Raw genomic sequence first — 13,514 nt, forward strand, 5'->3', positions numbered from 1 at the left:
TATGGGCATTTGTTAGAAAGGACTATATTTCAACACCATCAAAGTATATGGACTTTAACCCTCTCCCCTGTAATTGCCCAGGCTGCAGCAGTAAAATACCTGGCTTGTCAGTTGCTCTGTGCCACAAAATGCACACAAGAAATGAATTGCTGAATAGCAAGCAGCCTGAAGGGCCTGATTCCTGAATCAATAGGAGTCTTTCCATTGACATTGATAGCAGTTGGATTAGACCCTGAAACTGTAGTTACAATATGTGCTTGTTTGAAACCAACAAATTTCATTACCAGGGTTTCTTGATCCCTGGGGCCCCCAGAGTCCAGGACTCTAATTGTTTTGGAGTCGGTGCTTACCCTGACCTCTCAGCACTGGTTTTCTTGTTTTGCAAAGCAAATGGAACGTCTGATATTTTCCAGGCCACTCTCCTAATCAGAAAAAAGAAAAAAAAAAAAAAATGTTGCACAGGCTGGCGTTAAAACTGCCACTTCTGGTATTTGCTAAGGTGGGGTCTGTTTTAACAACACTGGGCTTGATTTTAAAGTGATGAACTGTAGCTGAAATGTGGTGAATATCCAGTTTCTAATCCTGAGTCAGACTTTGGTTTTCTTTTCTTATTGTTACTAAGTAGGAATGCATCAGAAAAACTTTGTTGGAAATGTTGTGTTTTTCAAATAGAGTGTTTGAAGAAGGCTTTTTTGCTCCAGGAAAGGTGATAGCTTCACCTGACATTCAGGAAGGCCCAGTGTCAAGTCTCTGGACTGAATCAGACAGAACAGGGATTTGAGACAATGTTTCCCACATCCCATTTGTTGTCACAACTGCAGAGCTTCTGCAACTGCAACTGCCAGAACTGTTTCTTCCAGGCACTTGACATTTTAGTGAGAGAAATGAATTTGAGTTGATAATATAGAAAAATCGTTTAATTGGTTCTTGTTTTTAATTTTGACAGAAGAGGCATTCATGGTGTAAAACCCCCATTGCCTGACCTGTACTGTTTCCTGTACTACTGAATCATAGGGAGCATATCTTGCTTGGGATCTCCTTTGTGTTGCAGTCCATGAGGCAGAAAAGGTCACCAGAAGAGCTGAATCCTCACAGAATTCTGCTGTGTTCAGGTTGCTACTAGCAATAGCAATTGGCAGACTTTCCCTGCACACGAAACTATAGAAGCTGATGTAATTTTGTAATTTCTGTGGATATCATCTTGTTTCTAGTGCTAAAAGCTACCTAACTAGTACCCACGAAATGCTGATTTTTTTTTAGCTTTGAAGACATTTTCATTTTAAATAGGTATTTCAGAGATGTCAGGTATTTCAGAGAAAAACCTCTCTTCAACACTTCTCTTTGTACCTTTGGAGAGTAAAGTGCCAATCCTTTCTTGCAATACCTGCCCCAGATATTGAAGGGAAGGACAGTGAGTTTCCTCATGCTTGCTTTTGTTTTTGTCCCAGGTACAGTTACTTACAGAGGTACATAACAGAGCCACTGCCCTGCAGAGGAGACGAATGGCAGCCCTTGGTCTGGTACAGAAACTCTTTATTGGCAAACGAAGATGAGGAGAGCTCTGTCCTTGGCAGTTTGGGAGGGTGGACCCCCATGGGCTCATCTAAGACATCTTCTTTTAAAAGGAAACTGTCTAATGGTATGAAAACTTCCCAGTTCTTGATCAGCTATATTTTCTTTGTCTGTCTGTCTGGCAAAACTGCTGTATTTGCTGTTTTGCTTTGCTGTAGCAAATTTGCACATGCTAAAATTTATTTCATGCTTTGCATTAGCAGTACACAACTATGGTGTGTTGGATGTTGTGGACTTCCCAGTTTGAACTGTGGTTTTTACCTTGAGCTTTGTTGTTGTTAAAGGTCCCTTGATCACTCAATAGCAGCAAGATTGGACTGAGGACTCCAAGTGAAGAGATTTCAAGATTGTCTGAATTGTGCTGTGTACTAATATCTAGCATTTGTCTGAGCAACTGAGACTGGTTGATTGCTTTTAGTTGTTAACTTCAGGGCATTGTTGCTTTAGGCCCTGTAGATAGATGAGACAGGAAAGGTATTTCTAGAAGTCGATTCAGATCTTTAGGCCAGATTATCTGGGCCAAATTATCATCTAGGGTTTTCCTTTCTGTTGGATTTCTAGGGATTCCTTAAAGAATTATAGTTAGGTGGGCTGCATCCATCTAACTATAGGTATTGGCAGCATTTATGGACTGCTGATCTGTAGTGAAGTATTCATTCACTGCATGGATATGGTGGGACTCAGTTAAAATGTAATAAAGCCATTATGAAAACAATTGCTAATAAAAATGCTAAGTGTTATGGACATAGGCAGTTGTATGTGGAGGAAAGGAAATTTTTCCACAGTGTCCTTTAGTTTCTTTCTCATTCTTTCTCATAAATCTTCTTTTCAGTGACTTGCCTTCAGAGAGCTTGTTCCTTTGTGTCCCCAAAGGCCCTCCTTTCTTGAGCATTATATAGACTTAGCAGTACTGATAGCAGTTATGGACCAGGGCCAAGTTCATAAATCTAGATTGCAAAAATGACCAGTGGGCAAATTAAATGGATTTTCTTTTAAGTGGCTTTTAGCTGTCTCCTTCAATAAAGGAATGCTTTGCTCCAGATGTCCTTTCGAGCTTGGCCCGATTGTATCAGTGCTGTGGGGAACATACTGGAAATGTCCACCTCGAGACCTCTGAGGGTGAGGCTGAAGAATGACTGTGTTCACTCTCTGTTGCAGGGTCTTTGCCTGAAACCAGCCAGACTGAAGCAGCAAGCAAAGCCCCAGAACAGCAGTGTGCTTCCCAGCTTCCCTCTGCAGCAGGGAAAAGCAGAAAGAGGCTGAAGTCTCAAGAGATGCACTTGCAGGAACATTTGCCATTCCTTTGTCCAGGAGGGCTGCGTAGAAGATACTGGTGAGAGTTTGATGTCTTACAAGCTCCTTCAGCTGTTCTGGCATTGACACTTGGGGTTTCTCTATCCACCTCCTGTTGTTTGTAGTATGTCATGAGCTAAGGGTGTGTGCCCCTCCTGTCTTTCTTATGGGCTGTGTCCCAAGGACAGGTTGGGGTTTTTTGTTTCCTTTGTCCAATATCTACATTTACTCTTTCTCCTGCCACTGTCACAGGGCTCCTGTGCCTTCTTGGAGTAATATCAAGTGTGCAGAGAAAAAGATGAGGATGGAGGAAAGTTTCCTGTCCCACTTCCTGTGTCCGGATTGGAGATCTGTAGTGTTAGTTACTCTTGGCTGTTTGCTGCAACCAGACAATAAATGTTTTTTGCATCTCTGAAAATGAAAGAGGATTCTTGTCTCTGCAGATCTGCTATAAGCTACTCTGTACCTGGTGGCTTTCTTTTAGAGAAGCGTTGGTGTGCAGCATGCAGACATGCCAGAGTGAAACCACACACAACTTGGATGTGAGAGAGGTGTTGCAGAAATAAAGAGTCTGGAGTCTATTTCTGAGCAATCAAAGTGCTCAGTTGCAGTATTTTTCTTTAATTTAGTTAATTTATTGAGGTCTTAGGTGCCATTTCCTATTAGTAGGTTAAAAGGTGAAACACAAATCCTGTGAAAATGCATACTTTTCCAGGTTTTGGGACAGCTGTTAAATGGACCTGGTGAATATAAGTAAAATACAGCAAAAATTTTTTAAACATGAAGGTAGTCCCTGTTTAAATCAGTGTTTTGTTTCTGAACTGCTTTATTGAAAATTCCTCAGAGCATAACCTGTTTCATACTGGGAAATTCTGGGCCACTAACTTTAAGCTACCTTATATGGATATCAGCAGCAGATCTTAATATGTGAAATACACTGCCTTAAGCACACTTGTGCCATGTGCAGCCTCTGTTATGACATTTCTCAAGACTTAGCTATTTTGTTTATTTTTCATTTCCAGCAAAGATGAGATTAAGACAGAAAATGTCTCCGAGGAGGGTCCAGCAGAAGACACAATTGAAGATCTTGATGTCGTTGGTACAGACCAGGTAAATCTGGCTGGTTTTCCAGCTCTGAGGACAGCTGTAGTTGAGGTGGGTGAATGTCAGGTCAGAGTCTCCTGAGTAGCTATGTAGCAGCAAAGGGGGTTGCTCTTTTATGGCCCTTTTCAGGATGAGAAAAGGGGGGATGCCCTCTTCCCTTTCCAGCTGCAACTGTAGTTTCATCCTTCAGCTTAATCTACATTTTAGAGGCAATCATCATTGTAGCATCTAGACATCCTTAGGTCATTCATAAGGATTGAATGTCACTTAGGATGCATTAAGAAGGAGGATCCCCTTTCTTTTTTCCAATGCTGTGAAGATTCCTTATTGAGAGCCATTTGCTGCAGTTGCTTCGTGTTACTGACACATTGCAGAGATGGCACTGCTGCGTGGCCTGCAGAGAGTATCTGCTTCAGAAATGGTGTCTGCATTGTGCTCTTTGGATTGAAAGACTTGGAATGTGTCTGATCACTGGACAGCCCTGGGCTCTTGCTGCAGTATCCCATGTTACTTGCCCTTTTCCAGTCAAGACTGTTGGGCAGACTAAATTGTCCCTGAACAATCTGGGAATTTGAAGGGAAGCGTGAGAACATTGTGGGCTTGGAGTGGCAACCAGCATAGCCAGGGGCTTGTCTCCTGGGCACTGATTGCCTTTGGGATCCAAGTTTGGCAGAGCTGCAGCTGTCTGCCTGGGTTTCAGCTCGGCCCTGGACTGGATTCTTTCAGCAGGGAAGCGCTTTCAGCCCTAGTTCCAGATGCCTTGCTGTCCCAGTGGAGTTGCCAAAAATTGATGCCTTGAGAGGCTACCTAGAACAGAGGCTAGACAGAGTTAAAAGGCCTTCAAAGGATACACCTTAGGTAGTACAAGAGCCTGGCCATGGCTACACCCAAGATGGATGATGGGTCATGTGTTTTCACACTTTTATGAGTTTGGGTCCATTTACAGATTGGGGTTAATTGTCCAATTACAGCTTCAGGTTATAAAGTCCCATCCTCCCAGATTGCTCTCCTCAATTTGCCGTTGTTTATACTCCTTTGGGCCTGAAGCTGCAACGGTGTCCTTGGTTCTCAGCTGGGAAAGAATTGTTTTGTCTAACTACACTGTGAAGAGAACTTGCTAACACTTTATATATATATATAAAGTTCAGTTACATACTAATGCAGTACAGAATCTGAAAAATATGAAAGCTAAAAGTTAAGGCATCACTTTGGGCCAGTGGAGTGCAAGAGCTCAGACAGGATGTTGTACATTAGGGGCTTGTGGAATGATTGTACAAAGAAAGCGGGGGGAAAGAAAGGCCATGATTTTTCCTGTGCTGCAGCTAATCACAACCCTTCTGCCCCCTAAAGGTTTCTGTGTCAGCCACTACAGGGTGCTGAGCAGTTCCTTCAACTTTTTCTCCTGTATTTTCCCCTGCTCTCTGCACTTCAGAACATAACTCAGTGTTTGGCAGACAGTATTTTTTGCAGTTAGTCAGGCAACCCCTTTATTTCCTGTGACTCTTGGTTATCTGGGATCTAACAACCACGTTCAGACTTCACATGATTTTTGTCTTATTTAAATGAGTTTTTGCTGTAAAGTCCAGCCAATGTTTTTTTAACAAATGGTGGGTTTTATTTTTTAAAGAAGACTAGAAGGAGAAAAAAGGGACTACTACCTTTTCTTTCAGTCATATGCATGTTAAAATGTAGAGTTTGGCCCACATACTTGAAACAGATCCTACTGAAGATAGATAATAAAAGAATTTAACTCCATGGACAAAGATCAGAGCCATAAGAAATTGCACTACTTATGCATCATGGTGCCTTTTCTTGTAGTACCTTTTCTGGGCTTTTTGGGGCATGGAATGCTTCTTTCCTTTTCTGGAAGCTGTAGTTTTTTGTAAGAGCTGGCTCAATGGTTAGATGCAACACTGTTACTGAGATTCCTTATGGGCTCTTACATGGGGTCATAGTAGAGGACTGACTTAATCTCTTTTTTCTTGTGATGTAGGACAGTTAAGACACTGAGGATGAACAGAAGTGAAGCACACGCTATGTTTTTCCTGCAAATCGTTTAACTTGTCAATGTGGTGTGAGAGCATCAACTGAGGTGGCAGGAGACATGGATCAAGATGTCTCTGTGCCCATGGGCATCCACCCAGAATCAGTTTGTAGCCCTATGGTTGATTTCTCACCACTGCTGGTTGTGGGTGTTACTGATGTGGCTGCTGCAGTTCTAGGGTTGGGCCTTCTGAGCATCATTACTTATCATTACTGATCCTTGATGCTGCCTTGGAAAAGCTTGCAGCTGGGGGATTGGAATCAGGGTATTGACAAACACTGAATCAAAGACACTGTGAAACAGGTGAGACAAGCTTGTTTGAAGCATGTGGGGGCAGTGCTCTGCTGGCCATGTTCTTGACTGTTTGAGATCTGTGTGTTCCCTTGCACCTGGTGCAGGGGAGAAAGGAGCCCAACTGTGAACACTGGGACCTGCTGGGTGATGGCAAGTGCCATTTCCTGCCTGTAAAATGGAAAACCTTCATCAATCAATCATCTGAAAGTACTTCTGAATTCCATTGCTTAGAGGTCTATAAGCATCAGGACATGTTCCTGGGGAACTTGTGTCAAGGCTTCAAAATAACAAAGGAACAGTGGACCAGCTGACTATTTTCCTCTGGAAGAAGTCCTTCGTACAGTGATCATGTGGTGTTTACTTGGAAAAACCCTGGAAAGACAATGTAAATAGACTGTAAATATGGCCATTCAAAAATAGGGGATTTTTGCATTAAGAATTTGGAAATTATCTTCACGCAAGGGCGTTGCAGTGGCAATAGGCTGGGGAGTGCAGGCTGCTTTCCCTGACCCTTCTCACTGCTACCTGGAATTGTACATTGAAGTAATCATAGCAGCTTTATTTTTAATATATATATATATATTTTGGATTGTAACTGTGTAAAATAAACTACAGAACTATTGCTACAGAATGTGTAAGTGATACTCCCACACCATGTCTGGAGAAAGAATGGCAGCAATGTGTGCTGGCCTTTGCATGTGTTGTGTTATTCCACAGGCTGAGCATGGAGATGAAGATGGAATTGAAAGCCATGACTGTTGCTCAGGTATTGGTTACACTGAAGTGGCCACAGTGAATCCATGATTTTCCTCGTGCATAGTTGTGTGTGTGGGCTGACACAGGGGAGGTACCACTCCCCACATCATGTGGCTCTCAGGTTTCCCTATGATTCCATCAGTAACTGCCCCTACTTGGACTGGGGACTGATGTTTCCCTCATCCACCTGTGCATGATTTGTGGATCTAGCCTTAAGCACTCACCAGGCAGGCAAAATACAGCTTGACTAGGAGAATAGTTATACCTGCAACTACATCAAGCATATGGATACTTTAATTTTTGTAACAATGGGCTGGGGATGGGAATTACCCTGCAGAGGCAAGGTCCAGTAATCCTCATAAGCTCATGTATTTTAAGAAAAAGGACTTCCACAGTAACAGGACGGTATGTTCTACTTAGGAAAGAAGGAACTTAGCACAGGTATAATAGAGAGCAGGATTGAACAAGTAGTTCATTAAATACAAAGTGTCAACAGCTATAAGTTCTGCAGAAGAGATCGATTCTGCACCTAAATGCTGTGTGACAGATATGTCATTCCACATTGTCTGTGGCTGTTCCCTGCCCACTTACATGTCCCCTTCTTAAGAAGGGTTTTAGGGTAGGAAACATCAGATGTTCAGGCTCATCCTCTGGAAAGGCAGTTGGTCATCCTGTCCCTGAGGGAAAAGAGCTTAACAGAAATGCTCTATCTTTACTGTTTAAAAGCCCCAAACCAAAGGGGGCAGTTAGTGAAAGGTATCCAGCCAATCCAAGAGAAATGTGACATTGGTGAGTCTCTACTATAACTGGAATAATTAACCAAAATCCTTCAAGTGGTATTAAAATTACTTCACTGGCACTTCAGCAATGAGTTTCTTGTGTAGGAGGGTAGGCTTCTGCAGGAGCTGGTGTGAGGAGTTGAGCACAAGAGGTTTTTCCCAGCTGCTCAGCAAGTACTCTCTTTTGGATGAAGGAAAACCTGATAGAGGCTGTCTGCTTTGCATATGCAGCTTGTTGTAATTACCCAATCAGACTGCATACCTGTGTAACCTATCCTATGGTGAATGGTTCTTTAATAGTAAGACATAAATTGTGTGCAGTATGTAAAAATTAGAACTGTTAAATTACATGTATGAAAATCTTTATTTGAAAATACAAACATGTTTTTTAAACATTTTAAAAGATCTACACTGCAACCAAAAAAATAACTTACATCTTTTTGTACATTTTTTCCCCAACAAAACCTGTTTAACAGTTAAGAGTGAGGCAACAATTTCAAGCTGCTGTGACACTGATGAATATCCATGGAATGTGTCAATAGCAAACAAGCAAAGGGGAGGACAGACAAAAGCACTGAATGCCCACAACAAATTAGTGCACATCACTGATCAAGTAACATTTATACAAAGGATTTAAAAAAAAATTGGTTCCTTCTGCATGAATTAACACACCCATTTTGGATCAAGTATGAACACTCAGACTTCACTGTTAAATAATCTTTTTATGATGAACATCAACAAAAAGACAGTTTAAAAGGGCATGCAAAATTGAAGTTGGGGCAAACAAGGACTACACAGAGAAGAAAAACAACTTATCTTGGGTGCTCACTTTAGTGTATTCTAATATGCACAGCTTGTCAAACAAAATTCTGCTTGTAAATGAGCACTGAACTGCACACTCATTGTCACGTCTCTTCCTTGCCAAGGCATAAAACCTAAAAGAGGGCTGTCTATGAGCATGAGCACATTGCAGGTGTAAATTGTGTCCTTACCTCCCAAACCAGGACAGAAATACCTGTTCACAGGTGAGATGGAGATGGTCAGTGCACCACACATCAACTTCAAGAGAATTACACAGTTCTCTTAAAAAGAGTAGATTACTTTTCTCTTAAGTCAAATATTGTTATTCTTCCAAAAAGGAATTATGCAACATCTGTAAATAAATATTTTAATCTATTTTACAAACGATAAACTATTGAATAAATACAAAAATCTCATCATTCCATATAAATGCACTTCTTTACTTAAAAGGTAGTGTAATGATTAGGTATTTTTAGCACAAAACTAAGCTGACTTCCTGGAAACAAACCTCACTGAAATGTATCAGTGTGTAGCAGACCTGCTGCAGACTGTCCCTTCTCTTCTGCAAGTGCTAACCATAAATAACCTCTACTCAAAATCCTCATCATAGTCATATTCATCCAAGTCTACATCAGCCAGATGGGAAGGCATTTCAAAAAATGGTCTTTTCTCCATTTGGTACTTTAGAACACTGGCCTTCTGATGGTCTACAGGATTCAGTTCTGCTTCATACCTAGAAGCAGACAAAAAAAATAAATAAAGTGAAAGAGTCTAACTATGCCAGAGAGTGCCTAAGTATTGGAACACTAACATGGTAGATACAGGAAGAACATACTTTCCAGTATTTTATAATAAAGAAAGATAATCAGAACAGCACCAGGGTTCTGTAATAATTCCCTGAATTTAAGTTAGCTTACTCTCCTATTGCATGCCAAACTCTCCAGTATGAAATGCAGCTCTACTGAAAGGTTTCAAAGCACATACTGACACACTGCTCCAGTGGAGTACTTATAGGCTAGAAATGGTCAAATGCAAGACTTTAAGTACTTGCCAGAAACATCACAAGTTCTTTTCAAGAAAGCTGAAGTGAGGCTTAGTTAGGAAGAATGAAATGCAGCTGCAGTAGATATGATAAAAGAGAAGGAATACTGGACTGAGGGTCTTACACTGCCATGTGCATGAGCACCAGGAAGCAATAGCAACCGTGCTTTTAAGCAGATGCTGAAAGCAGAACCCAGCTGTTAACCCAGAAATATTGATAACCACCTGCTAATGATGCAGATGAATAGATGGATAATGAAATGTAAGTTTAACTAATTCAAGCCAGTGAAGGCTGGTATTTAAAAAAGGTTAGCTTCGACACTTCAGGTGGGATCAATCTATAATTCATAGCTTTTAAAAAATCCCACGAAGTCTCTATGGAGATGGTAGCAGATTAAAAAACTGACCATTTCCTGGGTTAGGGTGACTCAAGCCATGCATATATTCCCAACCACTACTGAATTTCATCACATCTTTTTTTTCATCTACTTAACAGGACTGTGCAGAGAATGAGCTTTAGATACTGCAGTTCTTGTTATTTAAAATTGATTTACAAAAGCATTATATGCTCATCAGTTGTTCTTTCAGAGAAAGACATAGGGCAAAGAAAAGTTAAATACTAAGAATCCACTCTGAACACGAAAATAGAGCAGGACCTTAGGTTTTTTCCATGAGTTCACCACTGATTTAAAAAGAATGCAAAAGTCATCTGAAAGTTCAATTCACCAAGTCACAAATTTAAAAACAAGAGCTTGTAAAGATGCATATTCTAGAATAAGAGTTTTGGCTCTCACATGTATACTTGGTAGTCTCATACACCAATAATTACATATTTTTGAGAAGGATGTGTTTTTTAAATGAAGGATAGTGGTGATGAGGCTCTACTTTAGTAGAGGATTCATATAAATGGTCCTGCTGCATTCTTACCCGTCATTCCACTGGTCACTTGCTGCCTCTTCTGCTACCAAGATATCATATTCTTCAGCAGCATATTTCTCCCAGTCAGAGACCTCTTGACTTTCACCTTCACCATCCTAAACAAATCATGTTACATGTTACACAAAACAGTATTAATTGCTAAGCCCATAGCTGTAAAGACTTCTAAAGCTTCATACTCACCCGCAACATAGAAAACTGATCCTTCTGTTCATGGTCAAGGTATTTTTCAATGTTGAAAAAAGTATCAAAGAACACATTTGTCAACTTACATCGCTTTAAATCATGCAGAGTAATTTTTCCTGTAAAGAAGATTATGAGATAAGATAATAAGAGATAAAATTATTAGAGCTAAAGTTACCCTTTAAAAGTTAAAGTGGAGGAATCAAAGGAACATTATCATTACTCAGTCATCACTGCTCAACAACATTTGTCACTGATCCTCAAAGCAATGGGAGAGATGCAAACAGACGAAATGCATACCTAGAGATGTGTCCTTCAACGTGTACAAAACTTATAAATGGTTCAGATTTTTTTCCTTGCTGTGGTAGTCTTATCCCACAGCCTGTCAGTGTGTTGGAGTGAGATCCTGTCTTACCTCCCTTAGCTATTAAAAATCATTTAAGGTATTAGTTTAAGCTTCCACAACAGATAAAAGTCTCCAGTGAGTTAGCCATTCCTTCCCAAGGAGTGCTTGGGTAGCAGGTAGGAATGTCCTATGGCAGCAGCCCTCTCCCCTGACTTGAGCAGACAAATATATGACAGAGATGACAGTGTATGACTATGCTTCATACAGATGAATTTTTCATGGAGTCAAGATTGCCACACTTGTCCAGTCTGATCAATATTTACTGCCTGAGAGGAAAGCTAAATGCTCAGAGGTGTTTTGTTTGATTTTTATAGTGTGATACTTTAAAGACTCAAATCAATGGATGTGTTAAGCATTAGAAGTATTTGTCAGGTTGCTCAGAAATGTTACCTTATTTCAAAGCTGAATATTGAAGCTTCTGCAGAAAGGCTAAAAAATATGAGATACACAAGGGAAGACAGATGACTATCCTTAAAACTCTCCTTTATTGATTCACCTGGAGTACAGACAGTCTTCCATTGTTAATCAAATAGGAACTAACTGAAGATATTCTGGAAGAGTTTGATAAAAGTCAGACTTGGAACTCAGTATTTCCTCAGCATACTGTCCCAGCCTCTAACAAAGTGTAACTCAAGGACATCACAGGGAAGCAAAATCCAAGTTCCATTTGTACATGGTTGCCACACTTGCATCTGTCATGAAGGGCCCCGGTGCGTTCTGCCTGGCTTTTAGCTGGTGCTCCAGAACGACACAAATCCCTGGCACCTGTGCCCTATCTGTCAGACCCACACAGATGTCTGATGCACTATGCCATCTCAAGTGGCAGCAGCTCTCCACAACCAAGCAAATGATTTGAATCCTAGTTACATAAGCTCCCAGTTTAAGTTAGACTCCTATATTTGGTTCATTGATATGCTCTCCAGTTTCCATTTATTGCATTTATGGGAGCTTAGACACTTAACACTCATGTAGATGTCTACCATTGTCTCTCAAACACCAACAAAACAGGAGTAAAATTTAAGTAATTAATTCAGGTCTCCAAAAATTAAAGTTTGCTTTTTTTGTACAAAGAGCATTCTACAGAAACGATATCACAGTTTAGGCATAACTTTATGAAAGTGTCTTCTTTTGCTTCAAAAAGTGAAACATGAGTTTATGCTGCTAGTTTTGTTATAGAAAACCAGAAGATTTTTTTCTTAATCCACCTTTTAAACATAGTTCAGTTTTTAAAAAAAAAAAAAAATATTGACTCTTCTCAACTGGCTTTCATTCTTGTTACCCTGAATAACTCATCTTGGCTGTGTTTGATAGCCTTCTTTTATCATCCTCATGACATAGAGGAGATACATCAATCTTGTTTCATTTTAAATGCAGAACAGAAATATTATTATGAATGATTTTCAAAATAATAATGTAAGACTGGAAGGGAACTACTGAGCTCAGGATTGTGAGCAACCATATAACAGAAATGTGCTTCTCAGAGCTTGCCTCACTTCAGTTTAAATGCCCCCTAGCCCCCAGGCATAACACAGTGTTGGTCTACGACTTCATTCCACTGATACTAGGGATGGAGCTTTCAGATGATTCACACTTAATACTCCTTTTTTGTTTGACAATTTTTTTATCTGCATTTAGAGATGTATTTTCACTAAGAAAACCCATTTTAACTTGTTTAAATAAGAATATCAAGCTTTACATTCTAGTTTTCAGCCATTTCAATTCTCTCAGCATGCAAAAAAATCACATCTCAATAAATGACAAGTGTCTTTAAAAAAAATTAAGCTTCTTGTAATTTAAATAATCTTAATACTAGAAAGAAAGTAAGCACAACTTACTAATTGATTGTCTAACCATAATTGTATAGAACATGATGCTCACTTCTTAATATTTTTTCAGGTGTAAAATGTAAACTGAAGTTTCATCACCTAAAGATGATACAATGTCAAATGCAGGAGAGTAGAATGCAGCTCTAGAAAAGTTCAGATGGGTGTAAAAAATACCCAAAAACTCAGAACAGTTTATTATTCTGTTAATTTTAAGCCTCTTGTCATGCATTTCCTAAGGGCAGCTTAGGCTTCTAATGTAAAATAAGTTTAAGAGGTCTAAGAGACAAACACTGTTTTGAATTGGTTCCCTCCAGAGAAACTGAATTGAATGAGCACTGGAAGAGGTGAGAAATGAGTGAACAATCAAGAGGTTTCCTGAGAGCCTCACCTCAGCTAGACAGTGACAAGGTTTTACTTAAGACTAAATGTTGCTACAAGTGCAAAATGAAAGCTGACAAGGAATTTTAAAGCAGCATATT

At 40.0% G+C, this 13,514-nt stretch overlaps 2 protein-coding genes across 6 annotated transcripts in view; one reads left to right on the forward strand and one right to left on the reverse strand.

Annotated features, from left to right (window-relative positions):
* Positions 1-6,935, forward strand: part of LOC111945845 (cohesin subunit SA-2-like) — a 57,925-nt gene extending 50,990 nt beyond the window's left edge. For all 3 annotated transcript variants that reach the window (XM_023948486.2, XM_023948491.2, XM_086880676.1), the window contains 4 exons: positions 1,449-1,639; positions 2,731-2,905; positions 3,888-3,975; positions 5,963-6,935. In XM_023948486.2, the coding sequence (XP_023804254.2) occupies positions 1,449-1,639; positions 2,731-2,905; positions 3,888-3,975; positions 5,963-5,971 (463 nt within the window). In that variant the 3' untranslated portion in view covers positions 5,972-6,935. The remainder of the gene's footprint in view (positions 1-1,448; positions 1,640-2,730; positions 2,906-3,887; positions 3,976-5,962) is intronic.
* Positions 6,936-8,187: 1,252 nt separating this feature from the next.
* The window catches only part of PPP2R3B (protein phosphatase 2 regulatory subunit B''beta), a 44,893-nt gene continuing 39,566 nt past the window's right edge, over positions 8,188-13,514 (reverse strand). For all 3 annotated transcript variants that reach the window (XM_023948505.2, XM_023948500.2, XM_023948511.2), the window contains 3 exons: positions 10,804-10,922; positions 10,612-10,718; positions 8,188-9,376 (listed from right to left, as the gene is read on the reverse strand). In XM_023948505.2, the coding sequence (XP_023804273.1) occupies positions 9,232-9,376; positions 10,612-10,718; positions 10,804-10,922 (371 nt within the window). In that variant the 3' untranslated portion in view covers positions 8,188-9,231. The remainder of the gene's footprint in view (positions 9,377-10,611; positions 10,719-10,803; positions 10,923-13,514) is intronic.

The sequence above is a fragment of the Cyanistes caeruleus genome, chromosome 3 (genome assembly GCF_971803275.1).
Source record: "Cyanistes caeruleus chromosome 3, bCyaCae1.hap1.1, whole genome shotgun sequence".
NCBI lineage: Eukaryota > Metazoa > Chordata > Aves > Passeriformes > Paridae > Cyanistes > Cyanistes caeruleus.